The 13,052-nt window shown below is 37.0% G+C and overlaps 1 protein-coding gene across 1 annotated transcript; it reads left to right on the top strand.

Moving 5' to 3' along the window:
* The first annotated feature begins 6,472 nt into the window (after positions 1 to 6,472).
* On the top strand, positions 6,473 to 11,517 carry LOC108654633 (chloride channel protein 2). The gene is made up of 12 exons (XM_030384445.1): positions 6,473 to 6,637; positions 7,462 to 7,569; positions 8,342 to 8,513; positions 8,573 to 8,701; positions 8,758 to 8,891; positions 8,952 to 9,108; positions 9,194 to 9,404; positions 9,461 to 9,562; positions 9,752 to 9,986; positions 10,052 to 10,954; positions 11,011 to 11,244; positions 11,311 to 11,517. Exons 1-12 carry the CDS (start codon positions 6,473 to 6,475, stop codon positions 11,515 to 11,517), a joined length of 2,757 nt encoding a protein of 918 aa, XP_030240305.1.
* Positions 11,518 to 13,052: the final 1,535 nt, after the last annotated feature.

The raw sequence follows: 13,052 nt of genomic DNA, 5'->3' as shown, positions 1-13,052 counted from the left end.
GAAAATGGATAATCAGGGTATAATGGTTTTGTTAAAAGCATGTAAAAGACAGAAGAAGACGTGGCAGACCCCACAAAGTATATTCTTGAAAAGGGTGACGAGATGAGTCGATTTAGCCCTGTCCGTATGTCTGTCCATCCGTCCGTCCGTCCGTATCTACGAACGCTTCGATCTCAGAAGATATAAGAGCTAGAGACTTGAAATTTGCTTTCCTAGGCCCGTGTATATCACGCGCATATCAGGTTTATCACTAAAAATCGATAACTACTTCAGATATTTTATTATCGATTACAAACAATCCTTATCGAAAGCTAGTTATTTAATTATATCTCCTACACCCTTAGAGCTAGAACTTCTAAATTTTAAATGTAGCACAGCCCAAGCGCAGTCGCTTCTTACTGAGCAGTTAACAAAGCGCCTTCTAATACGTGCGTGTGTATGTATGTGTGCCTAAAAGAAGTGAGTAGAATATCAGATTGGAGTGTTCAGGGTATCACCTAGTCGAGCAGTCTCTACTAGAGTTTTCTTACTTGTTATTTTTGTCAAAACTATTTTTCTATAAAATATATATAAAAGTAAAGTATTAAATAAAGTATATAAATTCTTGATCACAGAAGTTATAAGAGCTAGTTCATCTTCGGGATAAAAAAATTATATACTTATTTAATATTTTTAATTTCAGGTCAATATAAAGATGTTTAAATAAAAACTCCATGGTAAAGAATATGATATTGACTTATTGACTTATTTAATATTTTTAATTTCAGGTCAATATAAAGATGTTAAAATAAAAACTCCATGGTAAAGAATATGATATTGACTTACATATATCTAGCACACACGTAAGAATATCATACTTAAAGGCTATAGATTCGTGGAAAAACAAATCAACTTCAAACTTTTTTACATCATCAAAGCATGTAGCGTGTTTTACATTCACCCGTTCGATTCAGAAATAGTTTATTTTATAAGTAAACTAAAATTCTGTGATCTACAAGTCGAACTAAAATTTTTTGTAACATAAATTATGTCCCGTCGAAGTATAAGATGTCGGTCAGTAGCCAACAAAATTTGGTCAAGAATATGCGTAGGCATATATTCATCATCTGCTTTAATGTTGAAATATAATAATCAAATAGTGCCGTACGGAACACCCTATGCCATATTTGAATCAAAAACTGATAGAGGGCTATATTTCCTAATATCTATGGGATATACGCCACTTCTGAATGAACAAGAAATTAAATTGACTAAAACTTGGGATTTAATTGAACCAAAATCTAAGAGAATAATCGAATCAGTTAAAGTCATGGTTTGCCTTCCGTATAAATTTAGGTTTACTGATGAAATGATCGAAAGATGCACGGGAGAGTCTGGTCGCACTGCCATGTTCACGGTACTCAACTATCCCTTGTATGATGTCATGAAATCAAGACTTAAGGTTTTAAATAGAGACATGATTGAAACTTCTAAAACTACCTCTGCATTCTACACATGGTCCCACTGGCCGATTATACTCATTGCGTTTTTTATAATTTTTGTAATTTCCCGTTTTTATTTAAAATTTAAAAGTTTTGGCTAAGTTTATAGTAATATTATCCGATAATCCAAAATCAAATAAAACAAGCAAGAAAGCTCTAGTCAAGACTGCTCAACTACGAGATCCCCTGAACCCTTCGAGAAAATGATATTTCAATAATAATTAACACACACACACGCATAAAAACAAACACGCACACACACACGCACACACTCACATATACAGGCGATTGTGCTTCGACTGCGCTGCAGTGTTGGCAACATTATGGGAACTTATTTGTTGAATAATTTAATTTCTAGACGTACGATCGCAATGAAACTTTCAGAACGCAATCATAATGTTTAAATGTATGTGTATACCGAAGCACAAGTCTTTAGTATTTGATATACGACTTTTACAAAGCTGATGGTGAGGGGGTGGATATAGGGGCGGGAGTAAATTTTAACAGAAACCGAAATTGTATAAAATGGGTCTTAATATATATTTAATATATATATTTATTTATTTAGCTTTAAAGATGTGGGAGATATAATTTTTTAACTGATTTTCGATAAGGTTTTTTATCGATAACAAAATAACGGGATGAGTTATCGTTTTTAGTGATTGTGATAGGACAGACGGACGGACAGACAGACAGACGGACAGGGCTAAATTGACTTAGTTCGTCGCCCTGATCAAGAATATATGTATAGACCTTATGGTGTCTGCCTCGCCTCCTTCTGCCCGTTACATACTTTTACACAAAACCATTATACCCTGATTTCCCATTTTCAATGGGTTCAGGGTATAAAAACACTAGATTTAATGACGATAACGAACAGGCGGTAAGTATGAAATGTTCTCTGTATATTTTGTATTTCTCTATGCAAATCAGTGGATTGTATTGTAATCTAACAGTTTAGTGGCACTGTTTAAACTAAGTCTCATCTGTAGAGAAAACATATTTATATATTTACTGTTTGCTACGGCAAACATTTTTAAAATTTCTGTTAAATTTCTTTAAAAATCCAGTTTAAAACCAAACTAAGTGATAGCATAATTAATTAATCACTCGATCAAATTGTAATGTACATACATATATCTGTCGCTCGTACATAAAATCGTGATCTATATAATATTTTTAAATATAATGCAACTCTTTCAAGTCTCCAAACACGCTAAAATCTTACTTTTGAAATATATTTGTATATAAAGTTACACTAATATTTTGATTTGGACAACTAACTCCTTGATGTAGCTAATATTTTTACTGTCAAAACTAATTTTGAAACAACAGCCAGGGACATACATCAAAATGATATTTAAAGAACTTTTGGAGACTATAATGGTTGATATTGATATTGATATTTGCTAGCATGCTGATTCAAGTAAGAATCTCGTTGGCATACTTTAAAGCTAAGTAATCTTTAAATCGGGACTCTCCAAATCACTCCAGGCGATCGAGACGATCAAAACCACTTGAAACTTGTTTATATTATCAAAGTATATATCGGGATCTATATTAACCCGTTCGACTCAGAATTATTTTATTCTATAAGTAAAAATTCTCTAAACTTCTCTAATCTACAAGTCGAACTAAAATTTTTAATAATAATAATACTTGCAATTTCTTTGCACCAAAATTTAGCCGAATAATCGAATCAGTTGAAGTCATGGTTTGCCTTCCATATAAATTTAGGTTTACTGACGAACTAATCGAAGATTGCACGAAAAGAAGTGGTACCACTGCCATGTTCACGGTACTCAACTACCCCTTTTATTTAAATTAAATTTTGTTGCATAATTTTGGCATAATAGGAACTTCTAAAACTGCCACCATATCCTACACATGGTTCCACTGGCCGATTATACTCGCTGCGTTTTTATACCCTGAACCCATTGAAAATGGGAAATCAGGGTATAATGTTTTTGTGTAAAAGTATGTAACATGCAGAAGGAATCATCGCAGACCCCACAAAGTATATATATTCTTGATCAGCACGATGAGCTGAGTCGATATAGCCCTGTCCGTCTGTCCGTCCGTCCGTCCGTCCGTCCGTCCGTCCGTCCGTCCGTCTGTCCGTATGAACGCCGAGATCTCAGAAGTTATAAGAGCTAGAGAGCTGAAATTTTTTGTGCATACTCGTGTATACCATACGCAGTACGAGTTTGCTTTATTTTTTCGATAACTCATCCGATAACTTTTTTATCGAGAATAATCGAAAAATTGATTTTGTTTTTTGAGCCTCATTGGAATACTATTAGACATAGAGACTTCAGATTTACTGTGTATATATATATGATGAATACAAACATTTTGTAACCAACAGATTTTGGATACCACGCCCCTTTCGCCCCCAATTTGCAAAAAACGTATTTCAAGTACTAGAGACTTGTGCTTTAGAATGTACACACATTTTGACCATATGATTAGGCTCTGAAAATTTCATGAAGATTGCATGTATACAAAAGTTATTCATCAAATAAATTCTCATACTATTGCCCACACTGCAGCGCAGCCCAAGCGCAGTCGCTGCTTACTGCGCAGTTAGCAGAGCGCGGGCGCGTGAAGGTGGATGCATGTGTATGTATGTGTGCGTGCATAAAAGAAGTGCAGAATGATAAGAATATCAGCTTGGAGGGTTCAGGGTATCTCCTAGTCGAGCAGTCTCGACTAGAGTTTTCTTACTTGTTCATTTTTGTGTTGTCTCATTTTTACTTAAAGCTTAAGACTGTAGACCTTTCGTACAAAGTCCTTTTGTGAACATCAAGGTATGCAAAACAACAGTTAACGAATAAGATTGATAGTTTATTCGATAACAAATTGAAAAGTTGAGATAGCTAATTTAAAAAAACTCCTCATTTTCCCATGTCTTCTTAGGATTATATGGAAAATCAAATCACATGATACTCATTTGATATTTTTTAATTTTACTTAAAACTTAAAAGTTTCGGCTGAATTTATAGTAATTCGATATTATTTATAAACATAATTTATACTTAATGATATTTAACAAATAAAAACGTTGAGTCGGGCGTTACCGACTGCAGAATACTCCTTCACATTCCATTAGCAATGTCTAGCTCTAATACTGCAGAAAATGCAGTTTTTCCCGATTTGCCAAGCCCCAACTTGACGTAGACACTTAATTTTTTGGCAGTTCTTAGTATGAGCTAAGGGTAACCTAACTGAAAAATGTAGTTTTCCGATTTTGCATTTTCCGATCTGCCACGCCCCTAGTGGGCGGATCGGGAAAACCAATATCGTCTTTTCAGTTTCACTTTGAGAATGATGATTCTTTATTTATCTTCCTATTACATATAGTTTTTGAAAAAACCGTTATACTCTGAAATTCCATTTTTTTGATCATCCAAGTATGTACAAGTATAAAGCCCGCTTGGAATTTTTCACATGAACCCAGAAGTAATATTTGTTATAAGTAAACTGAAATTCTTCGATATTCAAGTCAAGTAAAAATTGTTTGTGAAGTATGCGTCGTCGTCGGAATAAAATCTGTAGAACAATTAGTAACAAAATTTGGTCGAAAATATGCGTGGGAAGATACTCAATAGATATGATATACAAATATCGTAATTTAATATTAAAACCAGGCACTCCATATGCAATATTTCAATTTCAGTCAGACAATGGCGAACAATACCTAGTATCTATGGGATCTTCTGCACTTCTTTCTGAAAGGCAAATTAAAATGAATAATGCTTGGAATTTTGTCGAGCCAACATCTAATAGGATAATCGAACCAGTTAATTATATGGTTTGTCTTCCGTATAAATTCAGATTAACGGAGGATTTAGTCAAAGAATGCACAGGAAAGCCTGGTTTCCCTTCCAAGTTCACGGTTCTCAACTATCCACTGTATAATGAAATGAAGTCTGAGCTCCTACAGAACTTTCGGAAATCGGGCTTACTTCATAAATGTACCTCCAAATCCAACATGTTCTCCCACTGGCCACTGATACTTATTCTGGTTTGCCTCATTTATCTATTCTCTCGTTTGTACTTAAGGATATAAAATACTGGCTGAATCACTTGTGCATATTAATATTGGCCAATGATATCTAAGAAGAGTAATCTAGTCGAAACGGCCTGATTAGAATATACCCTGATTCCACGAAGAACTGAAAACGGAGTTATTCTATACCTACATTCACAGGAATGTATTTATATGCAAAAATAGAAAAAGAAGAGCTTGAACTAAGTATGGTATATACTGGCATACCTTTAAAGTCTGAATTAGTTAACGCTTCTGGCCTACCAGAGTTCCCGGTCCGCCAGATACTCCTATACTTCTTAAATTCATTTTCAAAAAACCAATTAGCCCCAATCAAATTGTAGTATGCAGAACTTTAACACTGTGGGCGAACATTAACAGCAAGTTAACAGCGCTTAAGACTGCACAAATATGGAGCCACGTTAACAAAATCTCAGCTGAATTTGCAGATACCCTGTAGTCGAATTTCGTATAGTGTACTTTAAATTGCACAGATTAATAATAAAACACCAAGTTCCAATATAAACAATATTTTTATAACTTTTTGCATCAGCATACACTACTCCCAAACTAGCTATACAGGGCACATTTACGATCGTATTGTGACGCGAAGTGAGAACGATTGGCGACAAGCAGCCCGTTGGGCCTTTTGGCCAGTTCAGCTCTCTCGATTATCACCTGCGACCAAGTGGACTGAGGAAGCAGCAGCAGAAGTCGCTTGAGGGCACCAGACTCACCGCCTTCATTGATCTGGATTGATAATCCCATTTTGGCTGCGCTCGAGCACGGATGTGTCTTCTAATAAATCTAGAAGAGTAAAACAAATTATTTAATTAAAGTAAAAAGTGAATTCCTATATAAATTTAAATTAAAAAATAATTTACAAAAATTATAATTAAATTAAATTCAGTCACAGCTGAACTATTAACTAACTACTAGAATGAGACGTCATAGCCAGGCAGATGATGTACAGCAGCAGGGTGCAGCCACTTTGGTGCCACAATCCCCAGACACATATTCAAATGGATCTATCACACGGCATGAGCAGGTGACACTTGAGATCGCGGGCGATGATCAGGAAGATCTAGGCTACACTCGTACTCTGGTAAGCGCTGACAAAGACGAGAAGACTTGGCCATAGATTAAAAAGTGAAAATAGTGAAAATTCGGTGATCCCTTAAAAAATAATAGCAATAATAATGCTAGAAATAATAATAATAATATTAATAGTAATAATAATAGCAATAATAATAATAATAGAAATAATAATAGTAACAATGGATCAGGATTTTTTGATCCTCATTGAACAACTCTTCTTCTAGTTCACCATTTAACTTAAATCAAATGATCTGTATAAGAAAATAGAAACAAATTTACAGGTCATAAAAGCTGCTTAGCAACCAAGGAAATTATAATACAGCAAAGAGGCTCTTTATTGAAATTATAATGAAATTTTAAATAAACAACTTTAAGATATTCTCCCAACTTAAACTCATGGCTATTGTTTGAGAACTAATTGGCGAGCATCAAGTGATAATTTGTCAATTATGTGGTCTAAATATTTGTTAGCACTCTGACATAAGTTGGCACCAGGTGCCAGACGGCAATTTGTTTGTATTTGATTTTGATATTTGCAAATACATATGTATATATACATATATTTCGTCCCCTTGAGGGTCACACTTCTTTAATATTGTTACTTCTGAGTTAAAATTTTTTAATTTTTTACAATTCCAGTATTTTCTGCCATTCTCTTCTTATACAGAAATGTGTTCATATTGTATATACACATGACATACGCCTATCTTAATATATTAATTTATTAACACATATATGGTCTAATCCGAAATGTTTTTGATTTCGTCAACCGTCTACCATGTTGTCGAGTCATACGCCTAATATCTTTATCATTTTCTGATTCATCTGTAGATGTATGGCAGGTATTCGAGGGATCTGCAACAATTTGCTGGCGATGAGGCGCGAAGACTACGGAAGCTCGCAAAGCTGCGCAAACAGGAGGATAAGCTGCGGAATCAGGTCAGCACTTAAGTGATATATACATACATACATATATGCATATAAACATTTTACCTTGATTTTCCATTTTCAATGGGCTCAGAGTATAAAAATATATACAATATACAATTACATATACATTAATGGTGTCAATATGGAAGTCCCACTGATTGATTGGAAGTAAGTTAGTTGATATATACATACATACATACATACATACATATATGCATATAAACATTTTACCTTGATTTTCCATTTTCAATGGGCTCAGAGTATAAAAATATATACAATATACAATTACATATACATTAATGGTGTCAATATGGAAGTCCCACTGATTGATTGGAAGTAAGTTAGTTGTCACGCTTCGACTGTCTTACTGCAAAGCTGTAGAAGTTACTACTTTTTACCAGTTGGGTCGAGTTGAATCTTAAATTTGTTTTGTGTTTTTGTCGCTTAGACTCCAGAGCTGCCAATTAATAGAGGAGATCAATAGAGATCAGCAGTAACTTAATTATCAATTGCTACACATGAAAAGGCATGTGTTTTCTGATTAGCCACTCGTTCACTAAGGTATATGAGTAATAAGTCTCTGGACATGATAAGGCGGAGTGACTAGTAATGTCTTTACAGTGTTAACGAATATTAAGCCCTTCAATGTAAATATTTTCAATAATAAATAATTATTTTACTTAATTGAATTTTAATTGTTTATAAGTACAATATTTATACTCATGAAAAAGAATAATTATAAAATAATACCCATAAACGTGGGCATTTCTATTATATGTAGCTATTCCAGCTGCAATCAAATGAGCCTACACACCTGCACAGCATGTCCGCCTGGATCTGGCATCATTTGTCCGAGCGCCTGAGCAAGGATTGGATATTTCTAACAGCTTGTGGCATCATCATGGCCCTCATATCTTTCGCCATGGATGAGGGCATTCGATTGTTTATTGAAGGTAATTCGAGTTGCCAATCTCATTTCTTGATATATTCAACACTTTCGATATGATTTCAGCACGTTTTTGGTTCTATAATGAAATCACTGGCGATCCATTTGCGAGGTATTTCGCTTGGGTCGCAGTACCCGTCCTTATGATCTTGATAACCACCAGCTTTATACATTACTGGGCACCCCAAGCCGCAGGTAATTTGCACTATTTAGTCTGCAACTCTTTGGCTTTAAGTGAGTTTTCGTTATAGGATCCGGCATACCCGAAATGAAAACTATTCTGCGTGGCGTTCCCCTTAAGAACTATCTCACATTTAAGACCCTGGTGGTTAAGGTGTTGGGCCTCACATTCGTATTGGGTAGCGGCATGCCACTGGGCAAGGAGGTGAACAACTATATCTCTTTGACTTTTCTAAAGGCTTTAAGTTGTCCTTCATTGTTGTAGGGCCCCTATGTCCACATTGCCAGCATCGTGGCACATCTGTTAAGCAAGTTGGCCACGCCATTTCGCAGCATCTACCAGAACGAATCGCGCAGCACCGAAATGCTGGCCGCTGCCTGCGCCCTAGGTCTAGGCACCTGTTTCGCAGCACCCATCGGAGGTAAAAATTGTAATATAGATATATAACAATGCTTAGTTCTTCATATAAAATAGTTAGTTCTTCATATAAAATAAAATAATTGCAGCTGTGCTCTTTAGCATCGAGGTGACCACCACTTACTTTGCGGTGCGAAATTATTGGCGTGGTTTCTTCGGCTGTGTCGTAGGCGCTTCGGCAGTGCGCCTTTTGGCCGTTTGGTTCCAGGGTGCGGACACAGTGACAGCGGTCTATCCCACCTATATAAGCACTGAGTTTCCTTTCGATTCCAGGGAGCTTGCCTTCTTCGCTTTGACTGGGTAAGATCTTCTCTAATCTACCTGATTTGCTGCTCATATGTGTTTTTCTCTCTTAGAGCACTTTGTGGATTGCTGGGCGCTTCCTTTGTCTGGGTGCATCGGCATTATGTGCTCTTCATACGTTCCAGCACGAAGCTGAACAAGTTTCTGCAGAAGAAGTGAGTGATGTCTATGTCATATTCTTAAATAGTTAATTAGGTAACCATCGGTCAATCGATCAGATTGACGAACCCGTCCGAATATCAGTTAGTCAAAAATTTTGATACCGACACTGCAGCCATTAGATTATTGTATATTGTATTGTCATTCGTTAGATCTAATAGAACTGATTTCTATACCTTTTACAGCCGCCTTTTATATCCCGGAATGCTGGCTCTGCTAATATCTACACTGACGTTTCCCCTGGGCACTGGACAATTCCTGGGTGGGGATATTAGCACAGAGAATCAGTTGACGCAGTTGTTCAGCAACTTTACGTGGACGGAGACACATCTTAGTGAGAAACAGGCGAAGATTGTAGCGCAGTGGTCCACCAAGTACACGAGCATCTTTAGCAACCTCGTATACTATACGCTCTACCATGTACGTAGACTCACTCCCCCACCAGCCAAGGGCTAATCCATCCAGCTCATCAAACTATTTCTTAGTATTTCTTATCCATTATTGCCTCCACCATGGCCGTGCCACATGGCATGTTCATACCAGCTCTGAAGATTGGCAGCGGCTTTGGCCGTTTGGCCGGAGAGTTCGTCGCCTGGATGTTTCCGCTGGGCGTGCGCTATGGCAAGTGCATGTCCCCAATAATGCCCGCAGCGTATGCGATTGTGGGTGCGGCTTCCTTCGCCGGCTCGGTGACTCACTCGATTTCTGTGGCTGTGGTGGTCTTCGAGATTACTGGACAAATTGCGTTTGTGGTGCCGGTCCTGGTAGCTGTGCTGGTGGCCAATGCCGTCGCCTCCCTGCTACAGCCCTCCATGTATGAGAGCGTCATTATGATCAAGAAGCTGCCCTATCTGCCCGATCTGCTGTACACCAGCTCCTCGATGTACAACAAGCAGGTGTCCGACTTTATGTTGCGCGACGTCAAGTACATTTGGCAGGGCATCACCTACCAGCAGCTCAAGGAGGTACTCCGCATGAACAAGAAGCTGCGCTCCATTCCACTGGTGGACAGTCCCGAGAAGATGATCCTAATTGGCTCTGTGCAGCGGCAGGAGCTAGTGAAATTGATCGAGGAACAAATTGGACGAGAGAAACGCATGGAAATTGCACAAAAATGGCGCGCGGAGGAGCTCAGGGATCAGGCGGCCGAGCGAAGACCATCACGCTTTGAGGTCGTACCAGCACCGGATCCACAAAAATTAAGTTCGATGCAGAATAATCAGCAGGTAAACGACTCGCTGAACTGCGTTCACAGCGATTCCAAAGCACGTCAACGCTCGACATTTCAGTCTATATTTAAAAATTCCACGGACTCCGATCTCGACCTTGAGCTAGGCTCCAATGAGCAGCTGCAGCCGGTGGTCAGTCCCTCAAAGCGAGTGCAGCTGGTAAGTGCGATGGCATTGGCTATGCTCTGATTATTAATTATATAGCCTAAAACTAGATTGGCGATCGAGTTGTCGATATGTCACCCGAGGGCAAAAAGCTTTGGGAACTGGATCAATTGAGCAAACCCATCGATTTTTATAGTGCATCGGCTCGCATCGATCCCTCACCCTTTCAGCTGGTGGAGCGCACCTCATTGCTAAGAGTTCACTCCCTGTTCTCAATGATGGGCGTGAATCATGCCTATGTAACCCACATTGGCCGTCTTGTGGGCGTCGTCAGCCTGAAGGAGGTGAGGCGCAGAGACACTGAAGCGCTTTACAAATATTTCAGCCAAATATTATCTCTATTATTTTAGCTGCTCAAGGCAATCGAAGACATTAACAATCAGCGCTTTGAGCCACGCACAGCTCGCGAGCAGCAACCAGATGTCAAGCCCCTGCTTGGGGGCAGTTACAGTGAAGAGGGCGTTAATAGCACCGTCACCTCGGTAAACCTAATGTCTGGCGAAGTTCGAGCAAATCATGGGGAGGGAGAAGGACCTGAAGGGGCACACACTGTTTAGCCGGGAAGCTGAACACAATTTCACGTAATACCAAACAGAAAATTTCTTTAATATAGAGCAGGACTCGAAATCACATTCGTGGTATAAACAAAATAAAGGATTGCTAACAACTAAATCAAAATGACTGGACTCATCGGGTTTACAATAAAAACGAGCTATGCCTAAAATATGTATTTTAAAAGAGTTTGTAAAAATATATTCTGCAATACATACTGTCATATTTGATCCATTTATGAGTCTTATAATTTCAACAAGTATTTGAAGAATCTAAAAAATAAAACTCGTTCCTTTTAACATTTTTATATTTTGCATTTTTATTGACTTTTTCTATCGTTTTTTTTTTTTCATTTCTTTTTTTGTATAAAACAATATCTCATCTTATTTTTTGTTGTTGCTTAATTTTCGATTTCTGTTAGCCATGTCTCCAATCATGTTAAAAAACCATATACTTCTTCGCTTGTTATTGTTTGCATTCGATTGAAAAACTCGCTTACAAATACAAATCGCTCACCGGCTATGCACACACTTTATACACCCTACTCAAAGTAGGACGCGCAGAGTATATTAGTTTTTATATGAATTTGCAAAGAGTAAATTAGCGCGTTTTATTAGAAATAGTAACGGCTAAACTATATTCGTAATATTTACGGACATTTCTCTTTCTTTTTCTTGCAAAAACTAAAGTATACTTATATTTTAGTTCATATGCAAAATGTGTATGTTTGTGTGTAGTGTAGTGTAAATTAGTGTTGTGTATAGTATACGATTCTCTCTCTTGGAGCGCTGCTTGCTTAACACACGCCTCTCGTTTAGTTCTTTACTTTCTTATAAATGGTATCATATATGTTTTTTTTTTTTGTTTCGTTGCGAAACATTTCTCACAGTTTTACAAATTAAAACAAGAGCGTTCCTTAGTTTTTTTCGATTTTTCTTTTTTTGTTGTTTGTTTTGCCATCATCAATATCATCGTGAGTTTCTGTTTACAATGCAAACAAATTAGTTGATGTTTCTTTTTATAGGAATACATAGTTGTATAAATTATTTAAAATTATCTCTGGGGTGTTCATACTTAAATATCAAAAACATTTTCAATTTGCAACTGAATTTATTTTTTTCTTTTCTTAGAGGTTGTTAAAAATATGCAGTATTATTATGCTTCTATTTTATTTTGTTTGTGTGTTCTAGGCAATAGTTTGTTTTTCTTTTTTTTATGGAAGTATTTAGTTTTTTTTTTATGATTTTTTAGTTAAAGTTTTGTTTGGAAAAATAGAAGTATGTTCTTATATACGTATGTGTATACAAATTGTTGAGGCGCAAAGCATTCTGACATTTTGCATCTCTCTTCTCGTTGGGGGAGGTGAGGGGGCGTAAACGTGCGGAACAGAAAAAAACGAAAGTATTACAAAAAGTATAATAATTAATGAAATTTCGGTCTCCCTTAAACCCCGATCTAGGTCCGCTACATTTGTTAACAGTGTTATGTAGTTGTTGTGGTCGGTATTGTTGTTGTTAATGGCACAGCGTCAGTTGATAGT

This window comes from Drosophila navojoa, chromosome 2, assembly GCF_054131105.1.
Source record: "Drosophila navojoa isolate 15081-1374.11 chromosome 2, UAZ_NAV_1.0, whole genome shotgun sequence".
Taxonomy (NCBI): Eukaryota; Metazoa; Arthropoda; class Insecta; order Diptera; family Drosophilidae; genus Drosophila; species Drosophila navojoa.
The sequence above is the reverse complement of the archived record's forward strand: the minus strand, read 5'-3'. Positions and strand labels throughout refer to the sequence as shown.